The 13092-nt window shown below is 43.1% G+C and overlaps 1 protein-coding gene and 2 non-coding genes across 5 annotated transcripts in view; all 3 read right to left on the bottom strand.

Annotated features, from left to right (window-relative positions):
* LOC126175866 (integrin alpha-PS1) overlaps positions 1–12825 on the bottom strand; it is a 618855-nt gene extending 606030 nt beyond the window's left edge. For all 3 annotated transcript variants that reach the window (XM_049922880.1, XM_049922881.1, XM_049922882.1), the window contains exon 1: positions 12553–12825. In XM_049922880.1, the coding sequence (XP_049778837.1) occupies positions 12553–12740 (188 nt within the window). In that variant the 5' untranslated portion in view covers positions 12741–12825. The remainder of the gene's footprint in view (positions 1–12552) is intronic.
* Trnas-cga (transfer RNA serine (anticodon CGA)) lies at positions 4960–5034 on the bottom strand. Its single transcript has one exon. It is a non-coding gene; the product is annotated as a tRNA-Ser (tRNA).
* Positions 5261–5335, bottom strand: Trnas-cga (transfer RNA serine (anticodon CGA)). Its single transcript has one exon. It is a non-coding gene; the product is annotated as a tRNA-Ser (tRNA).
* Positions 12826–13092: the final 267 nt, after the last annotated feature.

Below are 13092 nucleotides of genomic sequence, written 5' to 3'. Positions count from 1 at the left end.
CTGCAATGCTGAAAGTTCTTTAATCCATAGGGGTTAAATCCGGCGATCGTGGCGGCCACGCGGTTGGAAAACCACGGCCTATCCATATTTCACCATACCGTCCGTTGAGACGTCTCCGGACAGCCAGTGAAAAGTTAGGTGCTGCTCCATCATGCTGATACCCCATTTCCTGACGGACATTCAATGGCACAGCTTCCAAGAACGGGTCCATTACGTGTCGTAGGAAGACTAAGCATGCGGGACCGTGAGCTTGGATGGAAGGTGGTATGGTCCAATCACATGACCGTCCAGAATACCTGCCCACACGTTAATTCCAAACCTGTCTTGAAATCCCTGAACATGCGTGGCATGAAGGTTTTCGTCCGCCCAGACATGGCTATTTCGAGCATTCAGAACACAATCCCTTGTGAACCTACATTCATCTGTGAAGAGAACTCGACGTGGAAACAGGGGCGCGTCGATGCAGCGGTGCAGGAACCATGTGCAGAAGGCGACGCATCATGGAAAGTCTGCTGGACCCATAGCGTGTACCCTTTGTAAGTGGTACGGATGTAATTGTTGCTAATCGAGGACGTCCAAGACGGTACTGTGACTAACAGCCATTGCACGCGCAATTGTTCGCATCTTCAATGCGACGCAGTACACCTTCTTCAAATTCGGGAGTGCGGCGTCGCCGTGGAACACCACAGTCCTGCCTCCTCACGGTGAAGGTACCCGTTTCTCGTACCCTTTGTATAACTTGGGCGATGGACTGTGACGGTGTGGAAAACGTTCGTGATACAGCCGACTAGCAGCTCTTCCGTTACCTCCAGCTTCGCCATACACAAGGAGCTTGTCTGTGTATTCCGCAAACGTGTACTGCACCATGTTTCCTCTATCGGTGATGCACAGGTATTGATTCGGTCTCACACCAAAGCGGACAATAAGTGACATCTGGGGATCGTTTGACGTAGTACACGTCATTGTGCATGCCCTGTTGCATACCAGGACAGGGAACTCTGAGACGCTTCTCTTGCCCTGCCCTGTTGCATACCAGGACAGGGAACTCTGAGACGCTTCTCTTGCCCTAAGCAGACGTTCACGAGGTACACATCTGAACTGAAACTGTCGTAGAGCGGAAACGATACGATTCCGGACATGGGTTCCTATTCAAAATGTTCTGTACTCCTTACCCTCTACATGCCCTAGAAGTTTGTAACGGGAATTTCCGGCCACCCTCTATATGTGCATAATGCTGTCCCATTACTTCGTCCACGTCAGTGCATATCTTGAACAAGCATAAGTCATTGCGCGCATATTACAGACTATATTCACCAGTATTTGAGAATGAAGCACTTGGCGACTTCCAACAAAAACTTTTCGATACTTTTTCTCCCTGGCAGCCCCCACGAAATAATAAAAGGAAAAACGTTCAGCGCTTGGTGCCGTTTTGGCGTTGGTCCAGTAAAATTTCACCACCACGCATGACGTTTTAATCTATAACACTATTCGCAACATATTTTGCAGTTGGTATCAACATACAGCAATGAATGCAGTTGCAGTATTATATCACTTACGACGCACAGTTCAGGATATACGACGTCACAAACATTCAGACGCCTGAGAAACTAGCTTTTGTTAAAACCATAAAGGTGTTCCATGATCAACATCAATTAATTTGCAGAGTAATCGGATGTTTGAACCTGTTTTACAAAAAAAATGGATCTGAGAACTATGGAACTCAACATCTGAGGTCATCAGTCCCCTAGAACTTAGAACTGGTGAAACCTAACTAACCTAAGGACATCACACACATATATGCCCGAGGTAGGATTCGAACCTTCGGCCGTAGCGGTCGCGCGGTTCCAGACTGAAGCGCCTAGAACCGCTCGCCCACAACGGCCGGCGAACCTGTTTTACACATGAGAGTTGGATTCCTTATAATGACGGGATTGGTTGGGGGGAGGGGGAAGGAGGAGGATTACTAGTTACTTACAATTGGAAACAATGGAACCGCGCGACCGCTACGGTCGCAGGTTCGAATCATGCCTCGGGCATGGATGTATATGATGTCCTTAGGTTAGCTAGGTTTAAGTAGTTCTAAGTTCTAGGGGACTGATGACCTCAGATGTTAAGTCCCATCCTGCTCAGAGTCATTAGAACAATTGGAAAGAAACAAGCGCAGACGATTCAGAATCCGTGACAATTTAACGCATGCGTGCTGTGAGCTTCAGCAAGTGTCAAGGGAGCGAGCAGGCGAGTTCCACAGGCGCTCAGAGTTAACCCCGTGGAGAAGGGCGGCGCCCGGTCGCCTCCCCGGCTACCTCTTCTTTTTCTTCTTTCTTCGTCTCATTACAGAGCCGCCCATGCGCGCTGGGGCCCGCTCCTTTGTCTTGGTGCATGCGGACGGCGCGAGGGGGCGTCTGAGTTAGCCGCACGCCGACCCACGAATAAGTCCGTAACACGAGAGACGACAGGGTGGGCCAGCTTCTCCCGGCCGGCTACCACACGATCCACCTCAACTCCCGCGCTATAAGGCACAACTCTCAGTCACTCACCGGTTTTCAGTGAAGTGGCGGTACTCGTGTAAACATCAACACACCTGTTGCGTTTACCCTTCGGCGAGAACGAAGAAGTAAGTTTGACGTTTCACGTCTCGTCCGCTGGAGGCAAAGAACCGGTGAAGGACGACAGAAAGGTGCCTTGTAACGAGAAGCACCACGGCACTTACCTTGAATTTAGTATACTCAGAGGGAGAGAAATTTCGCATTATGCAAGACACCGTTTGATCAGTTTTGTTCTAACTAAACACTTTTCAGAACTTTTCGTACTATCATAAGGGGGTCAGGACGTCAAGAGGGGCGACTTGGAGCAGGATAGGCACCACAGGACATTTTAGTTTCCACTGTCTATACTTTTACAAACACATTCATAAAACTTTGTCAGCATGACCATGAAGGAGTCAGGATTCACACTCATAGCAGTGGAAGTTCGGAAACATAATAAAATATATTTTTTTTAATAAACGTGAAATTTGATCCCTTTTTCAATTACTATTGGCTGCATTTGTTGCTAGAGGTACACTTTCCTTCATAAGCAAGAAAGAGTCTTGGATGAATTTTGCACAGCATGCAAACCATACTTACATGCGTATGGAAGTCTAGAAGTTATTTAATTTATGAAAAAATGAATGAGCTTTTACATTTTAAATTTCATGTTTAGAAAAAAATTCAATTTCTATAGTTAATTACCCCATTTCTTACCACAGTTTTTACTAGATTTGGAAAATTCTAGAATTTTGCGTTAAGGAGTTTGTATTTAATAAGCAGTGCAAAATTCATCGAAGAATCTCTCTTACTTATGAAGAAAAGTGTACCTATAGCAACAAATGCTGCCAACAGTGAGTGAAAAAATTTATGAAATTTCACATGAAAAAAATTTATTTTGCTATGCTCTTGAACTTCCACTGCTATGAGTATGAGTTGTGAATCCTTTCTGGTCACGCTGACAAAGTTTTATGAATTTATCTGTAAAAGTATAGACAGTGGAAATCAAAACGTCCTGTGGTGCCTCTCCTGTTCCAAGTCGGCCCGTTTGACGTCCCCCCCCCCCCTTAAGTGGGTTTTTATCTATTTCATTTCTCACATGACGCTAGTGGTTGTGTGTGTTGTATCTACCATGCGTTCTACTGCTTCTCGTGGTTTTTTTTCTTTTTTTTTTTTTTTTTGATGTTATGCTCATGCTTTCCTCGTTCAGGACATGTTAAAACACAAATTTCTTTTGATACAACACGTAAAATGGCGGCAGAAATTTAGTGTTTTGCTGATAAAACCCACTAAACTGTCGCTAATACAGCCCTCAGTTGGTCGGCCTGTTAGTAATCCGGCCTACATCCAGCCTCCAGTCCAGTCGTTCCCAACCTTTCTTAAGCCATTACCCTGAGTGCAATCAGACAATTAGCTAGTGCCCCCGCTCCCCCTCCCCACATTATCACCTAACTAAACTATAAAATGAAAGACTTTTCTTGGTATGCTTTTATTTTTAAAATGATGAAAGAAGAATGATATGTAGCGAGTGTGTGTTTTAGAATGAATGACGAAGGAATTCGAGGTGCATCTCAAGTGCTACCCACATCTTCTCAGATAAGAATTGCGAACTTCCCACAGTGAAGATCGACACCTGTTACAAAACACACTTTCCCTGCATTACCCCTCTCTGTTACACCACTTGCTGTTCCTACACAAAGCAACCCCAGGTAAAATGTGTGCATTATACTTACTGTTCGTAAATCACTTCATTGCTGCACTCCTTACTGCTGAACTGGCAGAAATTTGAAGGATTACGGCTGTTAATTGTTTGTGTCTGACCACAGCCACTAATAATAATAATAATAATAATAATAATAATAATAATACAGTGTACAGCACTATGATAGTCCTTATGTAGCTACTGCTGTGTCCTGCTGTTAATTAATTCATACACCTGTTTCAAAGCGAGTAATGAAGCAATTTCTGGACTACTGCGGGTACTATGTACAACTTGAGATATTTAGCATTTGTTACATATATCTCTCACTTTCATCATTAGCGATGTACGGGACAAAGCACAACATACGTGTATAGTGAGTGGAGTATGTGAGGAACCTGTAACCTCTGCCGCATTAGTGCTACTGAGAAAAGGTAATTACTAATAACTTATATAATCAATACTGAAGTCTTAAAAATTGCGATAATAGCAATGATATTTTGAAAATAATTTAGTTTCGTGACTGAAACAGAATCGAATCGTTTAGTTTCTATCTTTCAGTGGGAATCACTGCTCTAGTCGCTCAAGCAGAAATGACGCTTACAATAATGAATTCTGGAGTGGAACTGTGTTGTTAGTTAATTACAATGTTAAACAACGCTATACACAGAATGAGGGTATCACTCTGCAGCGGAGTGTGCGCTGATATGAAACTTCCTGACAGATTAAAACTGTGTGCCAGACCGAGACTCGAACTCGGGACCTTTGCCTTTCGAGGGCAAGTGCTCTACCAACTGAGCTACCCAAGCACGACTCACGCCCCGTCCTCACTGCTTTACTTCTGCCAGTACCTCGTCTCCTACCTTCCAAACTTTACAGAAGCTCTCCTGCGAACCTTGCAGAACTAGCACTCCTGAAAGAAAGGATACTGCGGAGACATGGCTTAGCCACAGCCTGGGGGATGTTTTCAGAATGAGATTTTCACTCTGCAGCGGAGTGTGCGCTGATATGAAACTTCCTGGCAGATTAAAACTGTGTGCCAGACCGAGACTCGAACTCGGGACCTTTGCCTTTCGAGGGCAAGTGCTCTACCGACTGAGCTACCCAAGCACGACTCACGCCCCGTCCTCACAGCTTTACTTCTGCCAGTACCTCGTCTCCTACCTTCCAAACTTTACAGAAGCTCTCCTGCGAACCTTGCAGAACTAGGACTCCTGGAAGAAAGGATGTTGTGGAGACATGGCTTAGCCACAGCCTGGGGGATGTTTCCAGAATGAGATTTTCGCTCTGCAGAGGAGTGTGGACTGATATGAAACTTCCTGACAGATTAAAACTGTGTGCCGGACCGAGATTCGAACTCGGGACCTTAAGAGCCTTTGATTCCAGCACTCACTCCAAAGTCCTGCTTAGAAAAGTTGGCTACTGGGGGAGAGAGTGCTGCCCGTGGCGACTCCGTCAGTCTACTCAAAATGTTCTTGGCTGAAAATAAAATAGGCTGGAGAAACAACGCAGAGATGTTAGTGCCAAAGAATCTGCTACAAGGGCATTTGTAAAATGTTCACTCCTTCAAAGCTAACTAAACTGCTTAGAAGGACAGACCTTACTGCATTGATAAAATCGGCCGAGACACGTATATAATCTGAGCGTTTGCCCAATAATGGTCTCAGCACTGAAGTAAAATGTTTCCTAAATTATATGTAGGAGCACCCATGTTGCTTAAGCCATCAGCACACGGACCGTGCATGTGATCGTTGAACGTACAGTTTGTCGGGCTTCTGATGGCATCGCGTTGACAAAACACATTCGAAAGTCTTTTCGAGCGGAAAGAGTCATACCTACATCACATGACGTCATCCCTCTTCAGTACACAGTCGGGGGACGACAATTGGCTTTCAGTTGAAGCCCATATTATATAAGTATATACCGTTTCTAAGCACCAGCAAATTGAGCATATTCCGAAAACCCGTCATTAATTGTATGACGTGTTGTAATAAACTGAGGAGAAACTTTATATGGATGGCTACAGAAGTATTATAACTTGTGTGTTATGAAAGCATGCTGTTCCACGGCAATGGCACATGGAGGATCCATTAAAAATGCGTTCTTGGTAAATTTGTTGTAATTGAATGTCTGTTAACAACATGTCTACGATTAAAGCTTCCAAGAGCTGGTAATACAGAATGTGTTGTAAATAATTCCTGGTCGGTGTGGCGTAATGCGTAGAAAAGTGGACGTGTTCCTGGTTCGTGTCTCACTGGATCCCAATATTTTTTGCTAACCTTCGCGTTTTCTAAGAGGTTCTGATACTTTCTTATTAGCTTACTAGAAATATATTCTGTAATATTCGATGTTATACATGCAAGTGCGTTCTTTCTGAGGAGTGAGTTTGCTCGATTGGCTTTATCTACAAGACAGCTTGCAATACTTGCAATAAGATATTTTGCTCTTTCTTGTTTCAGGTTCTGTAGTTCGCATGATGCAAAGATTCTGCTACTGTGCAGGAATAATCATCAAGTAAGAATGCTCTTCGGATTTTACTAAAAAGTGAGAATGATTAAATAATTTGTATCTAATCTGGGGAAATATAATAAATTTGTGTGTATAGCAATACGTGTAATGGAACTTTCAGAAGCCGGGATGAGTACTAGACAGAGCAAAATGACTAGCATATGGACAGGGGAGGGTATGTGAATTTTAAAAGAGGTAATGTACGAAATTTACGGCCGTTCATTTTGTAAACTGCGTGATCTGTGAGGCAGATAAGCGAACAACTGCCCTTGGAGCGCGCCGCGGTCCCGTAAACCACATTGAGGCACGCGTACCGTATGCAGAAGCCGTATTGAGCGTTCAGCAGCACGTTCAACTCCGCACGCTCAACTTCACGTTCGAAAGCACAGTATGTGTGCCGACATCTTTACTATTGGCCGTCAAGGTAGACCTTCTTTATGAATTTTACGACGTTAGTGCTATCTGAGCATCATCACCAATCACAACCAGTTTAATCTCCTTTAATTTGAGGCCATAAACAAATTCATTCTTCTTGAGGAACACGTCGTGTAGTACCGAGGATGTATAAAAACTTCACGGGAAAATGTTTCGCCACGCTTGAATGTAAACGCGTGTTACACAATCATAGTGCACGGCAGCAGTAATTTGTGTCCTATGAAATATGTAGTGTGGTGAGGCACAACATATTGGAAGACATGGGACTCAAAACTACTCACTTGGGTGAAACTTCCTGTGTGCCGGACCGAGACTCTAACTCGGCACCTTTGCCTTTTGGGAGTAAGTTCTCTACCATCTGAGCTACCCAAGCACTACTCACGACCAGTCCTCACAGCTTCAACTCATCCAGAACCTCGTCTACTAGCTCTCAAACTTCACAGAAGCTCTTCTGCGAATCATGCGGGACCAGCATTCCTGGAAGAAAGAATACAGCCGAGACATGGCTTAGCCACAGCCTGGGGGATGTTTCCAGAATGAGATTTTCACTCTGCAGCGGAGTGTGCGCTGATATGAAACTTCCTGGCAGATATGCTGTGGCTAAGCAATGTCTCCGCTGTATCCTTTCTTCCAGGAGTGCTAGTTCTGCATGGTTCGCAGAAGAGCTTCTGTAAAGTTTGGAAGGTAGGAGACGAGGTACTGGCAGAACTGAAGCTGTGAGGACGGGTCGTGAGTCATGCTTGGGTAGCTCAGATGGTAGACCACTTGCCCGCGAAAGGCAAAGGTCTCGAGTTCGAGTCTCGGTCCGGCACACAGTTTTAATCGGCCAGGAAGTTTCATATCAGCGCACACTCCGTTGCAGAGTGAAAATCTCATACTATTTACTTGGGTGTTACTCCAAATGATCGAGAGACGGCGGCTGGAAAGACAATACACTCGCCAGCGTGGTGCGGGAAGCTGGGGATGCTTTGTTTGACGACGACTGCAGCGCCAAACACTCAACCCCCCTTGTCACGCATTACACAGAAATTGGCCAAAGTACTGCCAATGCAAAACAGACGGTAGGTCGGGGGAGGTCCTTTGTGGGTGGAAGGGTCACAAAGGATGAATGAGACAAAGCCACAGACCCGCAGCTGCGCACCAGAGCGATTCGCTAATTCGGGTAGAGTCGAGCCAATCGCTGACTGCTGCAGCATATTATATAAGCAGAGCACTGGGGTTTTTAGTTCAGCCTCGTCTACATCTGAGCCGTTTAAGATTCAAATCAAGTTTTGTCAGGCAAGGATGACCAACCTTTAGAAATATCTCTGTCATTCGACTGGAGTGATATTGAGAAACAAAGAAAAATATGAATATGGACTGGAATTCGAGCATCGCTCTTTTAGTATAGCTGAAAAGCGCCAAACACTGTGGCAACGTTCTCTGGAGAAAAAACGCGGAATGGATAATGTCAGTGAACATGGGCTGCAAAATCAAAGGCGTCTGATAATGGTTGATTCAGTAAGTGTTTCCACGCGGCATCCTTGGGCTCTCAACTCGATACTCACGAGGAAAGAAATTATTACCAAGAGAACAAAAATAAAAATTAATGAAACAGAACATTAATAGGCTGTGATAAAGACAATTTTACTGTACAATATTTTAAAAATTTAAGCTAAATGTGAAACATCCTGGCAGATTAAAACTGTGTGCCAGACCGAGGCTCGAACTCGGGACTTTTGCCTTTCGCGGACAGTTTTAATCTGCCAACGAGTTTTATATCAGCGCACACTCCGCTGCAGAGTGAAAATTTCATTCTAAGCTAAATGTATTTGCCATTTATTTGTCTTTCCAAATAGGAACTTTGAAATTTATTATATGTATATTTTTTTTTTTCAGAACTACGTGAACAGGTCGAGCAGGCATGGAATAACGTATCCCACGTCACTATTCGCCATCTGTAATATCGACTGGATGCATTGCCGCCCTTCGAGACTACCAAGTACTCCTAAGTGGTGTTTCAGCATGGCTCGATACATGGTAGCTCAGAACAGCTTGCGCTATTGATTTGTAAATGTAATTATTTCATGTATTCCATATGCACTGTTGCAATAAGAAATCTTGAGTCGATTGGAAACCTCTAAAAGGTAGCACACACTTTTTGATATTACTCGTTCTAGCTTCAAGTTAGCTGTACCTGAATGACGTAGTACAGGTCTCCTCTGCTGGAAATCGTTTTCTAAGAATTTTTCTTCTCTTCCGCAGCTCTTGAATCTCGTCATTTCGTACACTATCTGTTGATTTCATTTTCAGCATATACCGGGTGATCAAAAAGTCAGTATAAATTTGAAAAATTAATAACCCACGGAATAATGTGGATAGAGAGGTAAAAATTGACACACATGCTTGGAATGACATGGGGTTTTATTAGAACCACCCCATATTGCTAGACGCGTGAAAGATCTCTTGCGCGCGTCGTTTGGTGATGATCGTGTGCTCAGCCGCCACTTTCGTCATGCTTGCCCTCCCAGGTCTCCAGACCTCAGTCCGTGCTATTATTGGCTTTGGGTTTACCTGAAGTCGCAAGTGTATCGTGACCGACCGACATCTCTGTGGGTGCTGAAAGACAACATCCGACGCCAATGCCTCACCATAACTCCGGACATGCTTTACAGTGCTGTTCACAACATTATTCCTCGACTACAACTATTGTTGAGGAATGATGGTCGACATATTGAGCATTTCCTGTAAAGAACATCTTTGCTTTGTCTTACTTTGTTATGCTAATTATTGCTATTCTGGTCAGATGAAGCGCCATCTGTCGAACATTTTTTGAACTTTTGTATTTTTTTCTAATAAAACCCAAGGTCATTCCAAGCATGTGTGTCAATTTGTACCTCTCTATCTACGTTATTCCGTGATTTATTCAGTTTTCAAATTTATACTGACTTTTTGATCACCCGGTATACAGCAACACGCTGGAAACGTATCCAATTTTTCCTATCCAAAGTATGCCGCAGACTATACGCCAGTCTGTTTCTAGTGACTTTCATGTTTTCTTTCGAAAACACATCTATGATGTCTTCTAAATTTTGATATTGTTCGTAATATTATTTACTCGAAGAAGAATGTCAGAATAAAAAGGATTTAGTACAACTCAAACCTGCTCTCTTAGCCTTTGGCATAAAATGGAAAACATCTACTGTCCCATTGTTAAATGTGGCTGTATATTCCTGGTTACATGCTACTAACAGAAAACGTAACAATCAAGAATTCTTGCATGTGTGAAATATATACAGCAATTCGTCTCACTGTGCATCTAAAAATACAAGATAACTCGGTTTCTCCGAGCCGCAGTTCAGTCGAAACTCACTTCATCAGTCTGAAATGACGTAATTGTAATGCATCATACCAGGACGTTAATCATCTTCATTCGAGGAATTGCTGAGCTCAAATAAGCAACAACACAGAAAGATGTACAAATAGGAACATCTAAATAGAAGTGACTGTCCAATGCATCGCGATTTTCCTCTGTAAACTCGTGTAGCCTACATTAATAAGACAAAGACTGTTGAAAATTTACATCTGTCCCAGAAATCTTGACTACTATATACTATGACATTATCTTACTGAATAGCAACTTGCGTCTCTTTCTTGAAGTGCTAAGTTGATAATCTCTGTGAGGGCGACGTCAATGCGATGACCCTTACCAAGTCAAAACTTTCTTCAAACTGTAGTCAGTCTCTAATGTACTCTTCAGCAGAACGAATATGCATCTTTAAGTGATCCAGTCGACTACACAATAAATTACAGTTTTAAAACAGGCCTGTACAATATTAGACTTGCCTACGTCTTTGCTGAAACATTGCTTTCCCGAATTAAGTATTTTGATACATGTTACGGTCTTTTACAAAAGAGTGTATGCATTTCAGGGCTCAGAAAGTGCGATTTTTCTCCGGATTCCACAATGTGTGTACGAAACAAGTATCATTCGTGTAAGTGCAATGTTATAAGAGAAAAGTTGTATGTATTCCTCACAAATGGCAGCGGGGTAGTAGTGTCTTTAAAGCAAACAATTCTGATCCAAATTTAGGAAGGCATAAAAAAGAAACAAGTCAATCGCCGTGATCTTGATTATGCATGGTGATAATCACGAGAGCGAAACATCATGGAAAAACCAGTCACTTAACATAAACAAACCGTGTGTTTGTTCATTATATCACTCTCATGGTCTATCTTCTATTTGGACTTTCCTATTATTCTTTAGGAATGTGGTCGAGATTTGTATGCAGGCTAACTACAATTTGACGCTGAGAATGTTAAAAATTTTCGCGACATGTGAGTGCAGGCACCGCATCATAATAACCAAGGTGCAAGGAACGATTTCAGATATGTTTTACACATATATGATATCAATGCAACTTTACGCTCTCTAGTCATCAGGTCTGCATATTAAAATTGTTTCCCGAGAAATACGAGGGCGGTCTGGTTTAGTTAGCGATAAGAAACAGGTTACCGCCGCGTTCTGTTTTCGGCATCTGAGTCAAGGCACATTGACCTCTTGGCATCCTTTCTGACCTCCAGAGAATCAGAGCCAACGGAGTGGTACGTGAAACCAAATAATTAATTTGGCGTTTAACGAAAGCCGAAATAAGTCATCAGTGAATTTTTGTATTCACTGCCTGTTTAGAAAGCCACGTTGTTTCTCTAAACACGCACGGTGTGATATATTCTTTTACAGCTTATGGTGATAATTTCTGAATCACACTGTGATTTGAAAAACTTCTCCAGTAGATCTCGGAGAGTAAAAATTTTTTGATGCGTGGCCTCTACTTTTCAGTGTCCTGTTGATTCTATATGCGCAGCTCGTGCGCACTAAACTTACACTTTCAAGTTACCTGTTGTGTCATATTTAGGAGTTCAAGGGGAGCAAAGAGCGTCAACAGTTTACGAGTATCATAACAAAAGAGTGCATGTCCCACATTTCATGAGACACTGTGTTCTGGCTTGGAGAAAAACCGCAGGATCAAAGTACCAGATACATTTTACTTGCAAAAATAGGGAATTTTAAGCACTTGGCGCGAGTTTGCTTACTTTCTTCGTACAGCTATTGAAGAGCGTCTCATAACAAACAGGTAGTACACTGATAAACAACTTTCTTCTAGTTTCAGTGGGTAAGCAGCAATAAGTGCAATACCAAAAAAATGTGCATTTTCTTAAATTTCTCTCTGAATTGAAACAGGAAACTAAAGTAAAAAATAATGTTTATTTTTCATTTAAATTCGAAATTGAGCACGTTTCTGGGAATCCCTTTTTTGTTCATTCATATTTCACACTGTTACCGGTGTGATACCAAGAGACACATAACTACGAGCTACGGTGAGTAAACTTTCTGTGCCAACTTACCAATTCTCCTCTATGACACCGGTTGCTTCGTTTATAACCTGATGCTCCGCGACAGAATATCCGAAGTAGGAGTCAATGGCACCTCGCTTGATGATTGGAATACGCGCTTCTAAATTGAACGTCGCGCAGCAGACGACGCAACACGCTGTCAAAACAATCCTCAGATAAACACATGCACCAGGCTTCATGTTGATACGGTGTTGATAACGCTCGCGTGCATCCACCCGCGCAAACCGCCTACCCACAACCGACCCTTCCCGCCGCTGAACTCCAACTGCGTGTTCCTCGGGCTGTTAGGAGTTCCTGCGCCAGCCGGTAGAGCGCGCTGTAGTCGGATCAAAGCGCTTAAGTTGTGAGAATATAACACTCTTCAAGAATAGCCAAAGCACACCGGGCAGTACAACACTGTAACAGCACTGTTGTAACAGTTTCTTTCAGAAACGTGAGATAGTAGCAGCTGTTTTAGCTGGAATTTGGCTTTTCTGTTACAAATACAACACTGAAGGCAAGTCGTAAAACTTCTCGTCTTTTCTTTAGTAT

The sequence above is a fragment of the Schistocerca cancellata genome, chromosome 3, assembly GCF_023864275.1.
Source record: "Schistocerca cancellata isolate TAMUIC-IGC-003103 chromosome 3, iqSchCanc2.1, whole genome shotgun sequence".
In the NCBI taxonomy this organism is placed as follows: domain Eukaryota; kingdom Metazoa; phylum Arthropoda; class Insecta; order Orthoptera; family Acrididae; genus Schistocerca; species Schistocerca cancellata.
Note: the sequence above shows the minus strand (reverse complement) of the source record. Positions and strands in the feature narration are given on the sequence as shown.